This window comes from Physcomitrium patens, chromosome 14 (assembly GCF_059467195.1).
Source record: "Physcomitrium patens ecotype Gransden chromosome 14, ASM5946719v1, whole genome shotgun sequence".
Lineage (NCBI taxonomy): Eukaryota > Viridiplantae > Streptophyta > Bryopsida > Funariales > Funariaceae > Physcomitrium > Physcomitrium patens.
In genome coordinates this window covers 13,994,836-14,019,812 of record NC_143423.1, presented here as the reverse complement: position 1 = coordinate 14,019,812, position 24,977 = coordinate 13,994,836, and the positions used below count along the sequence as shown (strand labels likewise).

Here is a 24,977-nt window from a genome sequence, read left to right as displayed (position 1 = left end):
AAGTAGATTTATTTCATAATACCTTCTAAAAAAACTTCTTAGAAGCTTCTTAGACATTGTTTTGACTTTACATATGTTTGTAGTTGATTGGTAGGTTAGAAACTTAGTCAATAATCTAACCACGTGCCACATAAATTTGGTAGCTTGCAAAACAAGCTAACTATATAGTGTCCATATAGAAAACTTATCTTGCAAGTTAAAATATGTGTAATACAAAGTGAACATATTTTTGGAGGTCTTATAGAATGTCACCATATACATCTTAGATAGATAATATATATAAATGCAAGAATGAAGCCTTCTTCATTCTTTTCAACTCTTTTTTTGCTTCTAATTTAGTTTCAAGAGTCTCTAGTTTCTTTGTCTTTTGGCAATAGTCATTCCAATTTTTTTTTTAATACATATACTTCTCTATTTTTATTTTTTCATATTTGTTTGAAAGAGACTCATTTAATTATTTGCTTTCATCAAGTTCTTGTCCTTGATTCCTAGATAAATCTATGGACGAAGTAAAATCTCAAGGCTACAAAGGACAGTGATTGAATAAACATTGTTATATTATATTTTGTCTTTATTAAGAGTATACAAGGCACTTGATTCTAGAATTTAAACTTATATTTTGTAATAAGAAAGTATTTATTTGTAATTAAAATTTCAATATTTTTTTAGATATTTGTAGTTTATTTTAAACCATCATATTAATCTATCAACAAAAAAAATTCTTGATTAAGTAATTTCTTTATAATTAAGTTTGGAAAATATTTAAAAATATAATTTATTATGTATTTACAAATTATTTTTTTAATCCAACTAGAAAATTAATCAAGATCAAAAGAACCTTCATTGATCTTTGAAACCTAAATTTTGAGATCTTAATCCAATTGATTTTTTAAAAAAAATATCATAATTATTTTATTGAATATAAATTTATATAAAAACATTTTAAGAAGTAGATTCATAATACTATAAATTTTCATCCATCAATCAAATTTAATGCTTACAATAACGTCAAAACTGTAAACCTTTAATAATTTCTAAAATCCCAAAATCACCTAAAATACTTCAAACCTTGCAAAGTTCTTATAACATTAATATCAATTCAAATCACTCCAATTTAATATTAAAAAAACTTTCATCAAGTCTTCTCAATAATATTATTTTTTAATTAACAAAATAATCCTACAATTTTTGAAGATGTGCAATTTTGTTCTTTAAAATCTAATTTTGACCTAGGTTTATAATCACGTTTTAATAATTAATTAATTTAAATAATTATTGGTAAAACCTTATATTTTTTTCTATCTAAAGATGTATATATATATATATATATATATATATATATATATTTTTTTTTTCTATAGATCAACAAAGAGATAAAAGTCTTTTTTATAAAAAGGCAATTGCAACATTAAAAACATTTACTACCTTCTTATCTTTTATCTTTATATTGCTAATATATTTTTTATATAAATTCTTCTATAATGTAATGCATATTTTTTCTTTCTACTAATAGTTTTGTTATAATATGATAATATATTGAGAGCTATCAAAAACTTTAGTATGACATTTTTTTTGAAGTTATAGTAAAGACAATCAAGCATGTGAATGTAATAAGAGATGATAATAGCCTCATGCATGTGTATAAGGGTATGATCCGGTGTAGCCTATCACTTGATATAATTGACAAGAGGCATGACAAGTAGCTCTCACTTGAATTGCAATTAATTGTACTAAAATATCAAATTTATGTTGATAATGAAGTTATATCAAATTTGAATAAATTGATTATTGAATTGAAGCAGCATTGAATTTCAACTGCTCCTATAATGCCATTTAGGTGGCTTTATATTAAAAATTACAAAGTGGTTGTAGAACTAGACCTTGTTTAAATTCATGTAAAACATTCAAAGCTTTTATATCTTAAAGCCTTCTTCATTCATGTCAACTCTTTTCTTGCTTCTAATTTAGTTTCAAAGGTCTCTAGTTTCTTTGTCTTTTGGCAATAGCTATTCGAATTTTTTTTTAATATATATATACTTCTCTATTTTTATTTTGTCATATTTATTTGAAAGAGCCTCATTTGATTATTTGCTTTCTTCGAGTTCTTGTCCTTAACACAGATATAGCTTGTTCTGCAAGCTACCAACATATGTGGTACATGATTAGCTTTTTGACGAAGTTTATAACCTACTAATCAATTACAAATAATTGGAAAGTCAAAGCAGCATCTAAGAAGGTTCTTGGAAGCTTTTCTAAAAGGTATTATGAAATTAATGTATTTTTACCTACTTCTACCTATTTTTATTATCTAGGTAATAATTACAATAGATATATATATCCTTGATACTAGGTGTCATTGATATTGGAGATTACAAAGCAATTGTAGAAATGGACCTTACTAGTTGCACAATACTAATAGCTAGCATATAATATAAAGTATATTTTTAAAATGATTTTAGTTTGTTTTTTATAACTTAGGTTTTTAATTAATAGAAAATCTATTTTGTCATTAGAACTTATATTATTATATATCTTTTAATTCAATTTAATTAAAAATATTCTATGAATAATTTTGAATAGTCATTTCAAAATAGTCCCATCTTTGAAAATTTATGACTCTTCAACAACACACTTAATTAAATGGAGCTATTTTTGCCATAAAAATCTTTTTAGTTTCTGTATTTATATATATACATATTTGCTTGTGTTGTTTATTTCAATTGGTGTTGGTCTTTCTGACTAAACTAAATCGTTATCACCATTATTTTATTTTTCTTGTGTCACTACCTATGAAATTTTGAAATAGAAGGGATGCTAATATTGGACACATTCCATGAGTAAATTAGGCAACATCACTAGTATCCGAGAAAAACCCAAGAATCAAGTACACAATTAACACAGTAATACAATATCACAACTACGACGTTGCCACTGTCGAAGTTGATACAATCTTTCATAGGTCTTTGATTCCGACAGTAATGTGAACAAAGTAAAACCATAACACTGACTCAGAGGTTCCTTATTTGAGAAAGTAGTTACATAGACAAGCTCACGAGAGTCGCACATTGTGAAAGCTTCGAGAGAATTCGACTGAAAAGCCGAATTGCAATGTTTACGTGCATACTGGATTTGCTTAACGTAGTCGTTAAAGAAAACAAACATGGTCCCAAAACAATCTCGTGTTCCATGTTCGAGAACGGAGTTGAGGAAGATCGACGATTTCGACAAATTTCATAATATGAAGCACAAGCTCAGAAAAGACCGCAGGACAAGATTCGGGATATCAAGCCCTTGAAACATACGAACAGCTATCGAATTGATTGCAGTTGGGTTCCACACCAATCGATCTACGAGCTTTTAGCAGCAAATGCACAGTTGCTAGAATCCTAAAATACAATGGAGAGTTGCATGAGCATCGATCGGTGCTCGCTTCTCGTCTCGCTCGCGGAAGGAGAACACTAAAATAGTAACATCGCTGTGGAGCTACAATCAAATTCTGTAGATGTGCCGCAAGCAATACCTCCACATATGCAGATGGTTGCTGGTAATCAGCCAGGGATGAACCGAGATGAGAGCACTCGGAAGGGAGCTATTTAATCTGTGTTTCTGGACATGTAGCTGCGGAGAGCTCACTATCTAATGGTATGTTCAATTACCTGCTGCGGTAGATGGCTTCCTGCAGCTAGCAGCAAGTCACTGAGGAAATGTTTTTTTTTGGAGAAATGAGGAATTAGATCCTTAACCGAATTTTTGTATCTCATCGACGTGTTGCGGGTATTCATTGATGCAGTGAGCCCAGGGAGATCGCTGTGAGGGCTTGATGTTGCGTAGCGCCTGCCACACAGCGCTGTTGCACTTGAAGCCGCTGCCGAAGGCGATTTGCCACACTCGGTGTCCGCGTCGCACGTGTTCCTTGGCTTCCATGTACGCAAGCTCATACCAGATGGAAGAGGAGGAAGTGTTGCCGAATCTGTGAAGCGTCATGCGTGAGGGTTCGCAGTGTTCGGGAGTGAGCTGGAGGTTCTTCTCGAGCTCGTCAATCACAGCCCGGCCACCGGCGTGGATACAGAAGTGGTCGAAGGCAAGCTTGAAGTCGGGAATGTAGGGCTTTACCTTCATGTTGAAGACCTTTCGTGTCACGAGGGAGGTAAAAAAGAGGAGCTGCTCGGAGAGAGGAAGGACGAGGGGGCCTAGGGTTGTGATGTTGGCTTTCAGAGTCTCCCCGGCTATGGCCATGAGGTCTTTGGAGAGAGAGACTCCCATATTGCCTTGCTGGTCCTGTTCCTGGTAGACGCAGTTGTAGCATTTGTCGTCAGCTCCTTTGTGTGTCCTTACCACATGGTTGAGCTTATACTTCGACCGGCGAGCATCTTTGCGTTTGTTAGAGAGGAGGATCGCAGCACCTCCGACGCGGAATAAGCAATTAGGGATGAGCATGGACCTTCGGTTGCCGAAATACCAGTTCTGCGTGATGTTTTCGGTACTGACGACGATAGCGTATGTGCTCCCGTTAATTTGGAGCATGTCTTTGGCGAGGTCAATAGCGATCACGCCCGCGCTGCATCCCATTCCCCCCATGTTGTATGTGCGGATGTTGCCACGCATGTGATACTTGTTCACAATCATGGCGGAGAGGGAAGGCGTCGGATTGAATAGTGAGCAGTTCACGACGAGGATGCCAACGTCTTTAGGCTTAATGCTCGTCTTCTCGAAAAGCTCGTCGAGGCAGCCAAACATGACCTGCTCGGCTTCCTCCCGCGCAGCTTTCATGCTCGGGCACGGCGGAAGCTCGTGCATCGCCGCAGGGAGGTATGTTTTCGGCCCGAGCCCCGACCTCTCCAAAATCTTCTGCTGGAAATCTAGACTCTTCTCGTCGAAAAACCCCGCCATCCGTGTGCGCTCCATGAACAAGGGAATTGGAACTTGAAGCCTTTCATCAGGAAGATAGCATGCGAAGTCCACTAGGAAGATGGAACGAGGGCGCGACATGAAGTAGACCGTACCACCGAACACCAAGAGAGCTGAGCATGTGATGACGCTCACTAAATTGAATCGCAAATTATCCCACAGCTGCCGCAAGTCGTCTGGTCCCATGCGGCCGGCCTCCAGGAGGATCGTAAGCACGAGCGGGATGAATAGAAGAGTCAGCAGATGAGTAATAAGGTAATGATAACCCAGCTTCACATACTTTAAGTTTACGGATTGCAAAAAATCGGGAAGGCGACGCCGAGGGGTGATCTGCACGGAGACGCGCTCCTCCTGCTTCATGCTCGCATTCTGGACCGGCGAAGGCGCCATGCTGACCCTGTGCGCCGAGACTTCACGAGCTACTGTCATGTCCGTCAAAATTGTCAAAAAAAATGAAAAAAATGAAAAAAAACACAGACACACACACACGAAAAAAACAATACACTAAGCGCTTGAAGAACCTAGAACGAAGGACTATACGGCGAAACATTGCGAGGAGAAATCGGTCCGGATATTCACAAATCTGAGGGGCTTTTGTTCTAAATCACGGATACAAGAGGAATGAACTGGAGAATATCATACTTGGCAATCAAGCGTCTGTAATGGGAATGCGACTCCGGTCTTGGCCCTCGTAGGTTGCAAAAGCTAGCCTAGTAACCAGCATTGAAACAAAGTTTTTGCTACAATAAATCAGTGACTGCTTCTCTTCGCCAGACGAAGGTGGTTGCGAACTTTTACAACGCTTCATCCAATTCTCGTGACTGCTATGTCCTCTTGTTCTTCCATAACCCCTCCCTCTACTCTCCGGAACTTCTAGCACGTCCTTACCACACCCCACATTACTCCCAACACAATCAACTCCCGAATTCTTGTATTCTCGAAAGAAACGCACGAAGCTCTTTCGAAGATCTCGACTCAAGACATCCCGCACTCAAATTTTTTCCAAAAAAGATGCTGTAATCAAGTGATAATGATTGTTGTTACAGTAATAATAACATAGTGATCAAAGTATGTTGCCTCTCAACCTCAAAAAATTTCACTTCACATCTCAACCCATCAACTCAAAGGAAAAAACAAAACAGAGTAACCCAACTCACAGCCCTTCTCTTCCAGGATCGTGAACAACTTGAAGACTAAAAAATGCAGGACAAACTTTGTTATCTTCCTCCGAAGACGGCACATTCGACAATTTCATCTCGTATTAGCAACGCATAGCCAACGATGGCCTGGACTTAGAAAGAGATTGAATGAACGGCAGTGACGACGAGGAATTGGTCGGGGTGGCACAATCAGACGTGACATGTGACCGTGGAGCCTCTAAAGCTGGGTAACTGGAGTTGCAGAGCGGATTGATGACAGAACGTGTGTCCTTAATGGACGCAACGACAGAAGATACCCAGGGGATGCGAGCACCGGATGTACCAAAGCCTGCGCGGTTTCCTTACTTTCTTCCTGTTCCTCCGAAGCTTCACCGTTAAATTCCTCCCTCGCTACGTCCACACCAGATTGACCCCCCCCCCCCCCCCCCCCAGAGCAAGCAGCATTCATCCATGCTCAATGTCGTGATGCAACGCCCTCCAACCCTCCCCCCCTCGGACATCGATGACACCATTCTCGGCGAAGGCAAGATTTCGAAGCGTTAATTTAACGAATGATTCTCATCGTTACTGTTGAATTCTCCACCCACACACAGTATCCAACCACCGCAATCGCGGAAGCTGTTTTTCTTTTGTCCTCAAGGTTCAAATTGTCCAGCCAAAGAGGTGTGATCTGGGTAAAGGATAGTATAAAGTTGGGTTTTCCAGAAGGTGCGATGAATGTCACGTATATTCCTCTTCTTTCACTTCAAGTTGGATATAAGTGGTTTAATACGCAAGCATTTTTGAACAGAAAAGAAATACCACCTTTTTGTTTATTCCATGTACTATTTTTTTGTCAACCACCCAATTTCTGGTCGTTTTCGGTGGTTTCGTGTAGTTCTTCCAGATGCTGTTGCATCAAAATGCGTACAAAACGGTGTCATCTCACTGGAGTTGTGTGGTCTTGTGAAGTTGGATGTGGTTGGTGCTTTCCAACCATAGCTTGAATGGCTTACTTGAAAGCAAAACTGATGTGTGTGCGTGTGTGAGATTTAGGCTGGTTCGCTTTCCAGCTTTGTGGGACTCAATTATGTGGATAACAGTGCAAAACAACTGGATCCGAGGCTTGCACAGATTATGATTGTTGTACATTACTGGGATCTAAAAGCACCAGGGATTCAAAATCCAACACAGGTATGGGTAAGGAAAGCTTCACGTTTAAAGCAATGAAAAGGAGTTAGATGGATTCTTCTTCTTCTTCTCCTTCTTCGTATTATTGTTATTATTAAAATAATTCTGCTGTCGTTGGTTTTGCATTAGAATGAAGAGCCTTCAGAAAAGGAAACTGAACACCAAAAAAGATGTGAATGTCACATGGGATCTATGGGATTGACTTGTCCAGTTTGTTGTATTCGGGAGTTCTCTTGAGATAAGATCCCTTAAAGTTGTCCATTAGAGAAGCTGGCTTTGACCCAAAAATCATCTCTCAATCATTCTTTGAAGCGTGTTCCAAAGTCCAGTTTTTGACCAAAATGTCCATGTACTTGGTATTTGAAGTTTTTTTTTTTTTTTTTTTTTTTTGGTTCACACAAAAGACTGTAATATACCCCAAATTTTACTTTCTCTTTTCTTCACTAGCTTTTCTTTTACAGTTCATTTCGTTTGTTGTTGTTGTTAATGAGAGATGAATATTTGACTTTGTTTTCACTATTGATGTCAAACATTAATTGCAGAGTATATTGACTCAATCTTTCGGTTGTCTTTTTGATTTTATAGTCTACTCTCGTTTTTTTTCTTTTTTTCTTTCTGTTTGAGTTTGGATTTTGTTTTTCACCATATATTTTGGGGGGTGCCTACAGGGTGTCTAACCGTCAATGGAGAAGTTTATATCAACCATTCCAAACATAGTAGTTGGCCTCATTTAACTGAAGCATTCATTTCATGTAAATTGAAGGTTGTACTATCTCAATGAGCTTCAGAGACCACTGTTACTTCTTTCTTTTTATTTTTTTTTATTTTTTTTTATTTTTTTGATACAAATAGAGATTGTTCCCCAGTGCTGAAAGTTAGTATACAAAAAAACAGTCAGGTCCGCCCAAGTATGTGAACCATAATCTACGGATTATAGACAAAACTATTCCTTGGACCAGCTAACTTCCATTCGGGCTTGTTATGTTTCCAAACCACCAGGATGTTGTTCTCGCACCACTGTGAACGTAAGTGTTTGACATACTCTTCCGTTTTGATTGGGGTGCGTTTCAATTTATGTTGGGTTTTAAACCATGCATTTCTATCGTAGCAACACAACTTGCACAAAATAAAATAAAATAAAAATTTAATAGTAATTAATATCTCATGCGAACTATTCATATGGCGCGCTTACCAGCACACCTTGAAATCTTCACAAAAATCGATAGACTAGAAATTCATACAACCTGAGCTTGACCAACTCTTACTAGATAATTCTTGGACAAGCATTGGTGTTACAATTATAGCAAGAATGTGTCCCTCGTAAAAGTAAGTATCAGACTGCCTAATATTACCACACAGCTCTCAAGCTGCAGTACTAATCGGAGTGAACTGACCACGAACTCGTGATGAAACCTCCACGCACGGATCCTAACGAGTGAACCTCTAAAAAACAATCTGGACCATTTTCTCCATTTCCCCTTTTGTCATCACTGCAATCAGAACAGGTTTCCCTGCCAAGATGCACACAAACCTGACTCATAACTTAGCATGCCGAAGACGGACAACTCCTTGTATCTGACAGTTTGCAGTTATCCCAAATGCACCCCGGAAGAACTAGTCTCCTACCAGGATTGAACTGCTGTTGCTTGCTGTCGTACCCAATTGGAAGGACCCTGCAGAACAAGATCTCTCCTTGTTATCACACCTAATTGTGCAATATGTCTTGGGTCATGGCGTCCCAAACCTCCCTTTCCTGGTCTCCCAACTAATACCTTGGCTGCTCGTGTGCCCTCCCCTGGAAGTAGACTCTTCTTGAATAATGAAGGGTTTCGCCTGTTGGCACTTGCATTGCCATGCCTATGAACAGGGCATGCGCCTGGCTTTGAAGCAGCATAGAAAGTTCCAGATTTACGGTGACGTCCTACGTTAAGATCAACTCCAAGTGGACGAGGATGAGTCACGTACGAATGGTTAATCTTGGTCCTGAAGTGTATAAACACATGAGAATATCTAATGCTGGTTTGATAGCCTCTTGGGATTTTAATGGCTTCAACACCCTGCTCAGAGTTGTTGAAAGCAATGGTCTTGTGTAAGTCCTCCTGCAAAATATAGATGAAGTTTAGAATCTACTATGGAGTATATATCATTCAGAAGTAAGGATCAAAGTGAGTCTTCGACTATCCTCAACAAGTCCGCCATCACTGAATGACTGACTGTCAAAATCCTGTAGGGCCTCTTTGAAGAGCATGTAAGAGCAAGTGACGTTTACCTTGTGAACGCGAACCAGGTTGAGGATTAATTTCGTCGCAAATGACGAAGTTCCAAGTTTACAGTGACGTCCGAATCCAAGTGGAGAAGGATACGACACTAGCAAACGGCAAATCTTAAGCTTGAGGCGCACAAACGCAAGACCATATTTGGTGTTGGTTCGAGAGGCTCTTGGAACTCTTATGGCTTCAACATCCTGCTCAAAAGGTTGTTATTTGCCTCGTAAGTGGGAGATCGATCAAAATGAATAACAACAACAACAATAATAATACTAATAATACAACTAATAAACGATAAAAGACACCTTACAGTTTCTACCTCATTTTCTGCTATAAGAGAAAAATATTATGCGAACTGACGTAGTACAGCGTGACTCTTTGTATTTACCAGCGTAAAGACCAAATGAGAATGAGCAGCATAACCACTATCTTTGAGAGGGAACTGCAGAACTTGCCAGAACGAACCTTGTTCTTTATCTGGTATGACTCATGCAGAAAGCCATGAATTTTGGGATCTTCAGAATGTATTCCATGAACGTGGGCTTCACTTCTTGCCACACTAATTATTTTTTCAAAGTCCTCTGATATTACTTCCTCAAACATATCCCGCTCGGGCCACTTCTGTTCCTCTGTAAGCATCACACTGAGCTCACAGACATGCTTCTTTTGCTCGAAGTCCGAGGAAGAGTTCTCAAAATCAGCATTCGAAGATCCAGTTTCATCTGTAGCTACAACTTCCTTACTCATCGCCTTCATATCCTTCTCACCGCATGTGGTAGTCGCAACATCTGATGCACTATCGTCGTCCTCAACTGCATCTTCATGTTTACTCTTCTTTTCCTTCTTTTCCCACTCACCAGAGGAAGTGTTAAGCTCTGCTTCGACTTTCTGTGATTCGTCCTCTCCAACAATCTTCATACCATTCATCAGCGACTCCAATTGCGTCAAGGTCCTCGCACTAAACTTACTGACTGTAACAGCCATGTTCTCTCTCTTGTTGGGATTATTCGTGAAAAGGTGCAAACTTCCAGAAAATTCTCCGAAGAGGTTCTAAAAGAACCCAACTATGAGGTTCAGTCAGTGTTTAACTGAAGGCTGGAATTGTAGAGGATCCTAAAACAAACCATATATCCTCCAACTTCAACTAGTCTGAATTGGAGGCTGCGGTGCAATACTTTCCGACAGACACAAGGAAACTACCCCATCAGTCTGCATGTTGGAACCTCTCAGACTATATGCTCACTCTGAGCCTAAGGTTTTCTTTGAGCTACCCTAAACCTCCATCTGCAACAAGTATCTTAAATAAAGAAACAATTGGTGACACTGACAAGAAATAACCGTAATCAGTCCTGCTCAGTTCATTCCGCGACACTGAAAATGGCAACTGAAAGAACAAGAGGAGACCAAACTATTCGAATCGATAAGACAAAAACCACGTTAGAACCTAAAACTTTACTAATCACCACGAGAAGCACATCGTCAAAGCGTTGACGACAGTGAGCACTCCATCGAAGACTTCAAATACAAATCCGATCAAACTCACATGACTAGAATAACAACCAGGACACAGCACAACACTCTAACTCCCATAAAAAAAATCGCTGCATTCAAAAAGGAAGGAATTCAAGGAAGAAACACAAAACATGAGCGAGAACCCGTCGCAGAGTAGCGACACTTGCGGAAGGGACCGAGACCTGACAAAACCAAACTGTAACTTGCATAAGACGCCCTACACTCCAACCATACGAAGACCATGCACACACAACCCCACAAGCTCCAAAAAAACAATCAAGCTGGCTCATTAGAATCTATGAAAGGACACACATAGAATGATCAGACTGCACCACTCCATTTTCCCGGTTAAAGACCGATCAGGCACGCCAAATTCCGTATCTCTTCTGCGCTACTGAAAACCAAAACCAAAAAACAAATAAATAGATAAAAAAACAAAGTACGAAAGAGAACATCTCATGACTAGAAAATCCAGAAAAACGCTCTGTAACACAAAATCCTAACCGTGCAAAATATGACCTTTTGGTCATATTCGAAGGGTGACTGAGACGTTATGACCCCTTGTCAAACAAAAAATACCTGAGGTTCAGGGTTTTAGCGTGAGGGTGACGATCCCATACATGTTTTTGTAACGTACCCAGATTTCCGTATCTCTTCCACACTCTTTCAAATTCTTAAGGTTCGTGGTTGTGTCGATGTGAGAACCCCACAGGAAGAAACAAAAAAAACAATGCCAGTGCCACACCATCTTCATCATATTTCAGATCCCACACACTAACTGCGTCGATGAAGTCCATGTTTCATCAACACACATGAGCCTTTTGGTATACATGTATTAGAATGTGTTGCTTGGAGGCGCCATCATGCAGGCAACTGGGGGGCCAAAATGTGTGTGCCTTGTGGGTAGAACCAGCACAAAACTGAGGGGGTGTGGTAGTTGGCATGTAATCACCCTTTTCTGTGTACAGGAAATGATGTTTAATCAGTACCCAGTTGAGCCCATGTTGACAGCCATCCGATCAAATGAATTCAATCGTTGACTAAGAGGAGGTGTCAGTACCTGCCATCCCTAGTTTCAATTCTTATAATAATGCCCAGTGGGTACACTCTAAGTTACTTGTAAGATGCCTCTGGGTACTTTGTGATTATTTGAAGACATGCAATGGAGCAGTGGTTGAAGAATATGATACCCCCAGTGTCTACTTGTGTCTCCAGAGTAGCCATCAAACCCCTCGTCTCCACACTTTTTGCATGCAGAGGACAAGACACTCCCACATGGATGTATGGAAATCTGTGATCAGGAAGCGAGTGAGAGAGAGAGAGATACACATATTCAATCTTTGTTTAGGAAAAAAATGAAGTTTAACGTGATGATAGTACAGCAGTTAGTAGAGGTAAGTTGGATGTGATGTCTTATCATGAAAAATTAAGAAAAAACAGAGGAAATTTGCAGATAGATGAAGCAGTAATTGAGTAATATTAACTGTAAGTTGGACTTGTTTGGATATTGGATGTAATCTGGTGAAGAGCTCTACATAGAAAATGAATCATGGCACTGGCATAATTGGGTAACTGTTTGATTTGGATGGAGATGTACTACTTGATGAGATTCTGAAGTCAATAACCCTAATACGTGTATTTATTGGTTGATATTGTCAAGGAGCCCCTTTTGCAAATTTCAAAGCTTGGAGGCTTTTATTTGTATTCTGTTTAGCCTCCATTAAACCTGCTTGTGGATGAGCATTTCGTCTTTGTTTAATAGTCCAAGATTGTTTGCTTGACATTCAAGCTTGTTGGTTTGATGTACTTGCTTCATTGACAATATTTTTTCCCAGGATTTTTTAGATTAGAAAAAGCTTCTTGCCAAAGCTACTAATTTCTTTTTTGAAACATTTTTTGGTGGTCAATTAATGTTATGTATGTTCTGGAAGTAAAATACAACAACAAAGAAATAAGAAGTGTTTTAGTTTGTGTCCTAAGTTGTGTAGAAATAAATAGTGGTTCACAAAGATATATTAAATACTAAAGTAACCTTAAAAATAAATTGAACTAATAGCCTGTCTTATTTAGAGCACACACTAAAATCAAAATTGATTGCAAAAGATACTAAATATTTGATTGTAGATAAACAAAGAAAATCCAATTAAATTTCTATAGAAACAAGTACATTTGAATCAACCCACCAAATTGATCAATGAATATTAGAACCAAAATTTTGTAAATAAAAAAACACAATAATTTTTTTTTTAATTTTTATACCTTCTTGGACTTAGAATTGCTTTTACTTTACAATATTCATTATTGCATTCTCAATCTGAAATAAATTCTAATTTTTAAAAAACTTTTTATAAATTTCTTTTTACAATCAAAAGAAAATAAATTTATATAAAATTAAAAAAAATATTATATTAATATACATATGTTTATATATACATAATTTTTATTAAAAAAAAAAAGCTTTCAAAGAAATAAAAATTTAAAGAATATAAGAAATTTTGTAATGTTTATTTTTGCTTCTTACTCTACTTGAAGGTGGATAAAAAATTAATAAATAAAAAATAAATAGCTTAATTGAAATCCTAAATATTTTGGTAATTATAAATTCATATTGTAAAGAAATTAAAAAACAATCTTAAGCTTTAGAACTTTTAGAAAATACTTAGTTTCATAGAATAATAGCAATTGTATGATTTTTAATGATTACTTTAGAATTATATAGATAATATATTCATAATAAAATCAAATATTAATTTTATGCAAATGTATATTATACTAAAATTTTAAGAAGTTTAATAATTATTTATGTAAATTTTTAATAAATATTTTAACATTTTATCTTCCAAGACTTACTAAGACTCCATATTCAATACCTATTTAATTTTAGAATCTTCAAATAATTTTTCTTGATTTTACTTGATAGATTGAATAATTTTGCAAAGTTTATTTTAACAAAGACACAAACCACAATTTAATAAGTAGGTTGTATTACATAATTTATCCAAAATAATTATTAATAATTGACATATTCAACAAAAATATAAATCTTAGTATTGTATAATAAAAAAATAGAAATATAATTGTAATAAAACTTACATACATATAAAAAAAAAATTTACAAAATAACTTCTATAGCATATATATATATATATATATATATATGCATATATAATTAACTAATAGAAGCGTAAACCGTTGGCCATAAAAAAAATATTGTAAACTACATATTGTAAGTCAAACTTTTGATTGAAGCTTCATATCTTTTGAAACTCTATATTGCATGTAGTTCCACTATGTTCCATGTTGTAGTGCTATTGAGCTCCATACCTAGTAGAAACCCCATATTGGCCACAAAAAAGGTGGCCAATTGCAAATATTTGTTAGTTTATTTATTCGTTGAGAGCTTCTAAGCTCCACTCCTAATAATGTGTAGTGCAACTCTTGACAATCTGCTGCAATATCATGCAAATTTTGATCTTTGATTGATTAAAAGTTGGATTATTGCTTTATTTTGCTTTACTTTTGATGAAAGCAATACAATATACAGCGAATGAAACATGGCCTTTGTCTCCTTTGGTTTATCCAATTGATTTATTCCTTGAGTTTTTTTATATAAGAAATATGTCAAATGGTTTTAAAATACTAAAACTACTCAATTATATAAGCATAAATGTAAAAATAAATACACCTTGGAATTAATTTTTTCTAAAAATAAAATTTAGATGGTTCGTAAGAACTTATTTATTGATGCAATGAGTAATGATTTTAAATATTTCTAATTTGAATAAAAATATTAATTAGATAAATATATAAAGATATCATAGATGAAATAGATAAAATAATATTTATTAAAGTATAATACTTAATGGTTTTTGTGCCAAATAAACTTAAAATTAAGATTAATCTTTAAAGATATAAAATATTTCTTATAAACATTTATATATATTAAATATATTTATGATAAATAAGAAAATTATTTATATAAAAAATAAAAAACATCAAAAAAATTACTTAGTATTATTATATTATTAAATCTTATATGAATGCTTATCATTAGATTACTGATAAATATAATATAGTATTTTTTGCTAAGTTAAATCAATCCAAAAAAAACAACTAAATAATTATATGAACAATAATTGGTATCTTTCAATAGATGATTAAGGGTAATTAAAAAATTCTAAAAATATATTTCGAATGATATTAAAATCAATAGATAAAAATGGATGGTTGAAATTTCTATAAAAAAAATTAGATTATAATTTAATATTAAAAAATAAAAAAGAAATATTATTAGAAATTTTTTTTTATGTTATCCATATTTATATAAGTTGTGTGATAATTTTAAATATTAATTTATAATTTTTTTATTTTAAGTGTATAATATTACATACTAAATTACTATTGATCTATATATCCAGATTAATTTTATCCTTGTAATAAAGGTACAAGATAATTTATCATTTTTGTAATTATTAATTTAGTATTTTTTTAATTCAAAGAAAAAGGAATTTATAACATTTTTTTATATTTATATTTATATTTTTAAATTATGCGTCTAAATTTTACTTTAAAATTTTATATGGATATAATAAATTTAATCAAATAATTTTTTATTTTAATAAAATTTTATTGATATGTAAAAATTAAAAAAATCAATTAATATAATTTTTAAATTAAAATTTAAATGTTCTCAATAAGAAAAAAAATTATTTGATTTTTCTTAATTTAATTATTGCTCAAAACTTTAAAATAATTATTGTTTGATATACTTGTGATTGTTATAAAACAAAAAAGATAAGTTTTTTTTAAATATATTTTTATTTTATTTCTAATTCTATTATTATTTTTAAAAAAATTTCTAATAATATTTATAAATTAAAGTGCAATACAAAAAGAATATCGTTAATGCCACCACAATTTTTGCAATTACCATCACAACCTTTTGTCACATTATGTGAATAAAAATTCAAAAATGCCTTTTATTTTTGGAAAATTATTTATTTACTTGAATATTAGATTTATAATCCAAGAACATTCATTTTCTAATCTTAAAAAAATAAAAAAAATCTCCCAAATATTCTAAATACAACTTATGAATTTAAAAAAAATCCTAGATGTATTTTTATCGAAATTTAATCAACTCCAAATAAACCTTAAATAATCTTTTAAAATCATTATTAAGTCCTAAAAAAATCTAAGTTAAATACTAATTAAATCCTAAAATTCCTAAATAAATCCTAATTGAATTCGAACAAATCTAAATCAAATCTTTAAAAAGTCCTAATAAAGTCTTGAAAAAATTATACTTGAATCTTAAAAACTTCATAAAAATTCTTTAAAAATCTTAATCAAATTTTAATTAAATTCTTATAGAATTAATTTTAAATTTTAGGATTTAGGTTTAATAAAAAAATATAATAATAATAAATATTAGTATTTAAACAATTGAATATTAAACATCATAATAGCGTGGTTTAACAATACTTTTAGATTTGTACCTAGTAGACTATATATGTATATATTATATACTTATTTAATTATTTAATTTAAAAATATATAATTTAAATAAAATATTAAAATTTTAAAATATTATATATATAAAGAATTTTATAATTCTAATATTAGATAATAAATTTAATTTTGAATTAAACTTTTAAAATATTAAAATTTAATGTTTTTAATTTTTCTTAATTATATAAAAATGTTTACATTGAAGTTGGTAAAACATTCTATAGTGAATAATTATAAATATAAAATTTGGTAGATATATTTTTAAATGTTACACAAAGTAGGCTTTAGAAATAAGAAGATTTTATTTATTTTATTTACAGGTAAATATGCTGTAAATTTGATATTTTTCTATTTGTGTTGAAATGATTTGTAATATGAGCTTTTATTTTCAATTATTTGTATTGTAATTTCAATTTAAGATTCAGTTGCTTAAAAGTGTTTTAGTTGAAATAAAATTTATTTTTAGTAATATGTGTGTGTGTGTGTGTGTATATATATATATATATATATATATATTCTTTTTCTATTTGGTTTTAAGATAAGTTTTTGTTTTTCACTTGTTTTATTATGCTTACTAATAAAAACTAATACTTCTATAACACTCTTAGGAATTGATATTTTTAAATTTTGATGTTCTTAAATATTATTAATTATATTACTGAAAATAGGTAGACTGGTGCCAATAATTTATAAATTTTTTAAAATAGAATAAAAATTTGATGGTTGAAATACATTTGATTCTTTTGTATCATCTAACAATAAATGAGATTTGCATGTCAAAGAAGATAGAGATTGTGGACTGGAATAAGGAGCATAAATATATGTATTTTAAATCACATATTTTAAATATTTATCTATAGAGAATTACTTAAAGACTTACTAAAAATAATATTTATAAATTATGATATCACAAACCCATTTCTTATACTTATATTGTATGGCTACTTTTGTTGGATTTGGAGCCATGTAAATAATTATATATACTAATTATAATAGATTTTTATATTATATAATATAGAACTTGCATATTTCGAATAAATTTTAAATGAAGTAGAAAGAAAATTTTAAAAACTTAATTCAAGATACTCTTATGTGACATATGATTTAATATTTTAAAAAAATATTACTTAATATCTTTAAAGATATTATGTATGGCTGAAATGGTTGAACGATCTTTGAATTATGTGACATTGATGATATCCTCTTAGAATATAAAAGTTACAAAGTGCAATGGCTATTGTTGTATGAAGTACTTCACAATATAAAATTAGTTTGGCTTTTTTTTGTAGCACTTTTTAATAAAGAAAATTTGATTCATAATATTTCTACATATATATGACATACGATATTAAAAAATTCATAAAGAATTTTTTTAATCTATTGTTTTCAGCCTTGGTCATAAAAAACTAATTATATACCACATCATGTCATATAAATAAGAAAACTCAATAGAATTATGTCAAAGAAATAATTTTCATCAAAAATTTCTTAATATCTGAAATTTACCATAAAATTATTATTTCAAAAAAATTCTTAATTTACTCTAATACTATTTTTTTAGTAATTTTGAATTCATAGTTTTAGTTCCATAGGGAAAATGGAAGGTATTAAATTTTTATTTTTTTTGTGTAACATTTTTTTTTAAAATAATAAAATAAACCAAAAAATAAAATAAAATAAAGAAAAATAATCCAAAAAGACTTTTTTTTTATATTTAAGATATAAAATCAAAATTCTTCTTTTAGTGTCCTCATAATTTTTAGAATTTTGATTTTATACCCTAAATTTATAGAAATTATATACAGAAAATTAGATAAAAATATCAAAAATAATATTGAAAGTAGAAAATTTAAAATAATATATTTTAGAATATGTATAAAAAACGAAAAATAGAAACTAAACAGATAAAATCAAAATTTATAGAAATTTAATCAAAGTTAGATATTTTTCTTTCTTTAATTAAAATAATAAATTTTATCGATGCCAAAGTTTACAGATTTATTATTTGAAAAAATTACACAAAAATAAAAATATTATAAAATAAGACTAAATAATAAAACAAGTTTATCTTTCATAATTACCAAAGGCATGAATCTAGAAAATAATCAAAAGAAAATATATTTATGTATTATTAAAGAAGAAAAAGAAGAAGAAGATATAAATATAAAATAGAAATAAACTAAAATTACTATTCCAACAACAAATCAACCAAAGAACCTTGAGTTAATACATGAACACAAGAAAGGCATTGACAAAACTATTGATGGTTTCATTCTTATCTTCATATATACTAACTACTAAGAAAGGTTATAAAAGTTGTCTAAGAACCACATATCTTATGAAAGCTTTCTAAGATCCACAAAACTTATGGTCCAAGCATTAGGTTGTGGGTATTTTTGACACAATCTTCAAAAAAAAGGTAAGTTGTGGTATAAATATTAATAGCCACATTGCATACTTGTAGAAATTTAAAGATCTATTTTTATTTTTAAAAAATTCTAAAATTTTATTAACAAATAAATTAGCAATCTAATATATTCTATCGAATTTTATTTAATTCTATTCAATTTAAAAATAAAAGAGTTTATTATATTACTATCTATTCTAGAAGAAAATTTTAAGAAAATCAATATTTTTTTATAAATTAATAAATTCTATGATCTATTTTTGTATTATATAAAAATTAATTTAGAGATGCACTAGGCATCTATCTAAAAGAAGAATTTGATCTTATCTTGAAGTTGGATTTACAACCCAAAATTATGCATAAGGTATTTACAAATAATTTTTTGGAAATCTTAAACAACTTAAGAATGATTCTAATTATTTTCAGTACAACCTACTAACATTGAAAAAATCTTAGATGAATCTTATAACACTTTAATCGACTTCAAAGAAATATTAAATAACCTTTAAAAATCTAAAATAATATTTAAAAAATCATAAATAAATCATAAAAATTACTAAGTATCCAAAAAAATTATAAAGAAACTCTAATAAAATTTTAAAATTAATTAATGAAATTCTGAGGATATTCTAATAGATCTTTAGAAATCATAAAGAAACCTTAAATAAATTCTAGATGAATCCTTATTAAACCTTATAAAAATTTAAAACCTAAATTTTTATCAAATAAAGTCTTTATATTGATTAAAATTATAAAAAGTTCTAATTTTTTAGTTGAAAATAAGAAATTGTTTTAAAAAAATTACCAATAGTGATTCTAAACTTGATAAAAATCTTATTTTATAGAAAAGTACCAATTGTAAAAAAAAGCATCCAATTTGCTTACTTGGAAGTTGTTATGCTTTTCCAACTTAATATTGATCTTTCAATATCATTAGCTCTTTTTTACACCATTTACTTGATCTTAATTTATTTATTTATTTATTTATTTTTGGATATAAAGCCAACTATTAGCTTACAAAGAATCACCTCAATTCAATAAGAAAATTTCTTCAAATCATAGAAATTTTCACTAATTTTTGGAATCTAATAATTGAGACTTTAACCTACTTAAGTATTAATAACCTTTGATCTAATTCTTTGATTTAGCTCAATTTTATAACACACATCTAATAGAAGTATATTCAAAAGTTCAAAGATTTTCACTTATTAATTTCATACAAAACTCAATAATTTCTCATAATATGTATTTTTATCTTATTCCATAAAAAACAATATCACTCTATACAAATCATCACTTTGTAAAGCTATTATAAATTTATTATCCATTCAAATCATTCAAAATCAATGCTTAAAAATAATCTATTGTACAACCAATCCTCTTTGGATTCCAATCTAAAGTCTTTTTAGATTTCTTTTCCTAAATTTTACTCTCTATTATTATTTAAAAAATCCTAAAATAATATTTTTAATAATTTTTTTATCTTTTTATGGCCCTAAAAAATTAAATAGAATTTTCTTTTTATAAACAAAAATAACTATTAATATTTAAAATTTTTAATACCTCCCTATTTTTTACTTATGTTTTGTAAAGTAATTTGCTACAATATTTTTAATTAAACTCTTTCATAATTTAAGCTATTTTTTTCTTTCACCTAATATTTATATTTTAATATAATATTGTAAAAATATATTTATTTTTTAAAGTAAAAAATAATGGTTATTAAAAATTATAAAATAAATTATGTTTTTAAATTTTTTACAAAATAAATATATTTAAATATTAATTTTTTTGAATAAAAAAATATTATTCCATAAATTAATAAATTATATTAAAATTAAATTAAGATTATAATATATTATAGTTTATTAATCTATGTTTTAATTAATAAGTAGAATATTTAAAAAAAATTGGTTCTTAGAGTGTTGAAAATAATAAAAAAATTAAATAAATATAAAATTAGGTAGATGTATTTTAAGATATCAAAAAAATTAAAAATTAAAAAAAATTAAAAAAAAATTAAACCTATATTTTATAAGTAATAAAGTTTTAAAGTAGATGGAATTAAATGACATTGGTATAAGTTTTGGTTTCTAACTTTGACATGACAAGTGGTGGCTTGGAGCTTCTAAAGTTGGAGTGGTGGAAAAAGTAGTGGATTAATATCTTCAAAGTATTAAGTTCAAATCTTACTTTTGGTAAAGAATATTGGAAAGAAGCTATATTTATAAAACCCTCTAACTATTTATTGAAACCAAAAGATTGGTCCTTTTAATGATTACATTAGAAGGTTATGCGAAGTTATTTATTACCTATAGATGGAAGTAAGGAATTTTTGTTAATAGTAGCATGAAATGTGACGTCCACGTCTTCTATATATTTATCTTTTTGATAAATGTTAAGATATATATATATATATATATATATATATATATATATATATATATATATATATATAAAATAATTCACAAGTTGATATTGAGTGAAGTTCAATGACATCAATTCTTTAAAAATATTCATTATTTAAAAAAAAATGAGTAAAGTTGATAATCTATAAGCACTAGATTCATAATATGTTAAATAAAACCAAATATATAACTTTTTATATTTTAATCAAAGATAAATATAGTTATTTTTTATTTTTAATATAAATAGATAAGATTAAATGAAAGATATAATAGCCAATCACTTTAGATATTAATCAGAATCTATGAATGTTATCATAGTTCTTTTTATCACTTGATATTGTTTTTATTAAAAATACTATAGATTTTTTGGTTTCTTTAGATCATTTGTTTACTTCACATCATGGTGTCATGGACATATATATTTACCTCAATAGTTACTTATATGATTAAGTAGAAGTAGATAAAATAGAATAATTTCATAAAGTCTTTTAGAGAAGCTTCCTAGAAGCTTTATAGACACATTTTTGACTTTAGATATATTCGTAGGTTAGAAACTTGGCCAAAAAGCTAACCATGTATTGGTAGCTTGTGGAACAAGTTACCTTGGTGTAGTAGCTTGTAGAACAAGCCAACTACATAGCGCATACATAGATTACTTGCCTTACAAGATAAAACATGTGGCTAGCAAAGTCAACACATGTTGGAGGTCCTATAAGACATCGCCATGTGGCTCTTAGTTAGATAGTATATATGGAGGCAAGAGTGAAGCCTTCTTCACTCTTGTCAACGCCTTTCTAGTCTTGGTCTTGTTTCAAGACTTTCTAGTCTTCTTGTTTTTGGCAATAGCCATTCTAGTTAATATTACATCACCTTTTGAGTGACTTTCTAGTTCTCTTCAGTGATAGAAGAGTGTATTGAGGGTTCCTTTTCTTTGAGATTTATGTCCTTGACAGTTTGAGAAGAGTGCTAACAAATTGTTTGTATCTTGTTCTAGAAGTGAGTGAATTACCTCACTTCTATTATTGTGTTTTGAAGGTTGCGGACTACCCACCTTTAAACAAAAAATCTTGTTTTCTAACACCGATCTTTTCTTTAAAGAGAGTGGATTATCCCTCTTTGTGGGATTTATTTTTAGAGGTTGCGGATTATCCTCCTCTAATTTAACTTTTGAATTTATTTGAATTGCCTATGGAAGGAAAGATTATAGATGCTACTCTCAATGGAAGTGAGAATAGATTTGCAACTATAGCAAATCTTTATGAGTTTGTCAATACTCTAAGAGTGGAAATCTCACGTATTTCTAACGTGAATCATAGAAGTACTATGCCTACGCCTATGGAAGAAGTTTAGAGTCTGCGACAAGAAGTTGTCTAATTGAAAGAAGCAAATAGATCAATGTTACAACCAAATCCAAGGAGTCTTGCTTCTACAAATATGACATGGATAAGGATTAGTATGCCTGAGAAGTTTGATGGAACAAGATCAAAATTTTGAGGATTTTTGCAATAAGTTAAGTTCTATCTAAGTTTGCACCCTTTCCAATATCCTGATGGATTTACCCAAGTCGGATTTATAGGCACACTACTATTAGGAAGTGCTCTCTCTTGGTTTGCATCTTTAATGGAAAAAGATTCATGACTCCTTTATAATTTGAATTCATTTCTAGAAGTGTTTACAACCACATTTGGAAAAAGTAATCGAGAATGAGTAGCAGAGACCAAGCTTCTATACTTACGGCAAGGATCATGATCAGCCACTTTACATGCTGCCGAATTCCAAAATCTTATTTGCCATGTGGACTAGAACAACAAAGCACTTATGAACCAATTTCAATATGGATTGAAAGATAGCGTCAAAGATTTGTTATTAACAATGCCAAAAGTAGAATCTTTAGAAAAATTTATTACTCAAGCCATTGCATGTGACAATCATTTATTTGAAAGGCGTGAAGAACAAAGATTTAGTTGGAGAGGAATAAGTCAAGTAATGGCAGCATCTCCCAATTTTTTTGAAACGTATTCGTCAAAGCCAAAACCAATGCAAATTGATCAGATACATTTTAAACTTCTCACAAAGCAGAAAAAGACTCGACGTCGTAAAGAGGGATTGTGTTTATATTGTGGAGAAGCTAAGTACACTGCTCAATATTGTCCAAAGAAGCAACACAATTACAAAATGAGGAGCATAATTACCAAAGAAGATAGTGTGTCGAAAAACGAGTTTTTTCAGCTACAATAGGGATCGTGAGGCTAGAATCATGTACAACACCTAGTAAAGTTCCTATCCTCTCCTTAGACCCCTCACCTTGTTTTATGATAGAAGTATGTCTAGGACCTAATAATCACAAAGTCTTTGCCTTGTTAGATTCAGGAGCCTCAGCATGTTTTATAGACGAAGATTTTGCCAAAAATCAAAAAATACCTTTAGTGAAGAAAGTTAAATCTGTACATATAGAAGTCATAGATGGTCGTTTGTTATCTTTTGGAAATGTTATCCATGAAACTATTCCTTTAGATATAGCAATTAAAGATCATAACAGCGTAGTAGTATTTAATGTAATAAAATCTCCCTCTAATCCAATTATTTTCAGATTATCATGGCTAGAAAAATATAACCCTCAAATAGATTGGATTTCTCATACACTTAACTTTTTTGATATTATAATCCAAGATTATGTTAACAAAGTAGAAGTATGTAAGTCTAGTATGTCCAAACCTTTATTAGTAGGTGCAAAAGCTATCATGCATGCTGCAAAAGAATGATCATCTTTTGCTATATATAATACACCCATTTCTAATGGTGAAACAACGTCGAGTGGTATTCGTAAGTAATATCAAGAATTCCAAGACGTTTTTGAAAAGAAGAACGCAGATATTCTTCTCGAGTATCAACCTTATGATTGTTCAATTGATGTGCAAGAAGGAGCTCAATGTTAGGGATAAAATCCTTAGAACCTTCTACAGACAAGTTTCTAGAACCTTCTAGAAGCAAGTCTCTGGAACCTTCTAGAAGCTTCTTAGTTGGTAGAAGATGTTAGGAACATAGTCCTTAAAACCTTCTAGAGATAAGTTTCTAGAACCTTCTAGAAGCAAGTCTCTGGAACCTTCTAGAAGCTTTTTAGTTAGTAGAAGATGTTAGGAACATAGTCCTTAAAACCTTCTAGAGATAAGTTTCTAGAACCTTCTAGAAGCAAGTCTCTGGAACCTTCTAGAAGCTTCTTAGTTGGTAGAAGTTGCTTGAGAAGCTTCTTAAATAGGAATATATATTGGAATCGAGGCTGAAGAGTTCTTCAGTCTCGACAACACATCTCTTGGAGCTCTAGCTCACATCTCTGGTATTGTTCTTGTATTCATCTAATTAATCTAGTTCTTGCCAGTTCTTCTTGAACTTCTTGTTAGATCTCGAGTTTGTATTTCTATGTCCGTAACAGTTTGTCGAGACTTCACTCACCTCAGATATCAGAGTTAGTTTCTTCCTCGCTAGAGTGCGGATTACCCCTCTGCTTGGAAGTGTACTAGCATTTTAGAGGTTGCGGATTACCCTCCTCTAAACTTATACTTTTTTTGTTATAATATTGGAGTCTTATTTTTCTTGGAGAGAGTGGATTACCCCTTTTCTTGAAAATCTTAAGGCA

At 31.3% G+C, this 24,977-nt stretch overlaps 2 protein-coding genes across 3 annotated transcripts; both read right to left on the bottom strand.

The window, feature by feature from the left end:
• Positions 1–3,202: 3,202 nt before the first annotated feature.
• LOC112291646 (3-ketoacyl-CoA synthase 4) lies at positions 3,203–6,320 on the bottom strand. Of its 2 annotated transcripts, none has more exons than XM_024539372.3 (2): positions 5,551–6,320; positions 3,203–5,327 (listed from the first exon to the last, which is right to left on the bottom strand). In XM_024539372.3, exon 2 carries the CDS (start codon positions 5,296–5,298, stop codon positions 3,739–3,741), a length of 1,560 nt encoding a protein of 519 aa, XP_024395140.1. In that variant the 5' UTR covers positions 5,299–5,327; positions 5,551–6,320; the 3' UTR covers positions 3,203–3,738. The 2 variants fall into 2 exon arrangements, with proteins under 2 accessions (XP_024395140.1, XP_024395139.1); XM_024539371.3 differs by having other exon boundaries at positions 3,203–5,330; positions 5,551–6,319.
• A 2,035-nt stretch (positions 6,321–8,355) lies between these two features.
• Positions 8,356–11,854, bottom strand: LOC112291169 (uncharacterized). The gene is made up of 3 exons (XM_073538964.2): positions 9,971–11,854; positions 9,508–9,702; positions 8,356–9,337 (listed from the first exon to the last, which is right to left on the bottom strand). The coding sequence occupies exons 1-3, from the start codon at positions 10,487–10,489 to the stop codon at positions 8,861–8,863; spliced, it is 1,191 nt and encodes a 396-aa protein (XP_073395065.1). The 5' UTR covers positions 10,490–11,854; the 3' UTR covers positions 8,356–8,860.
• Between the last annotated feature and the right edge of the window lie 13,123 nt (positions 11,855–24,977).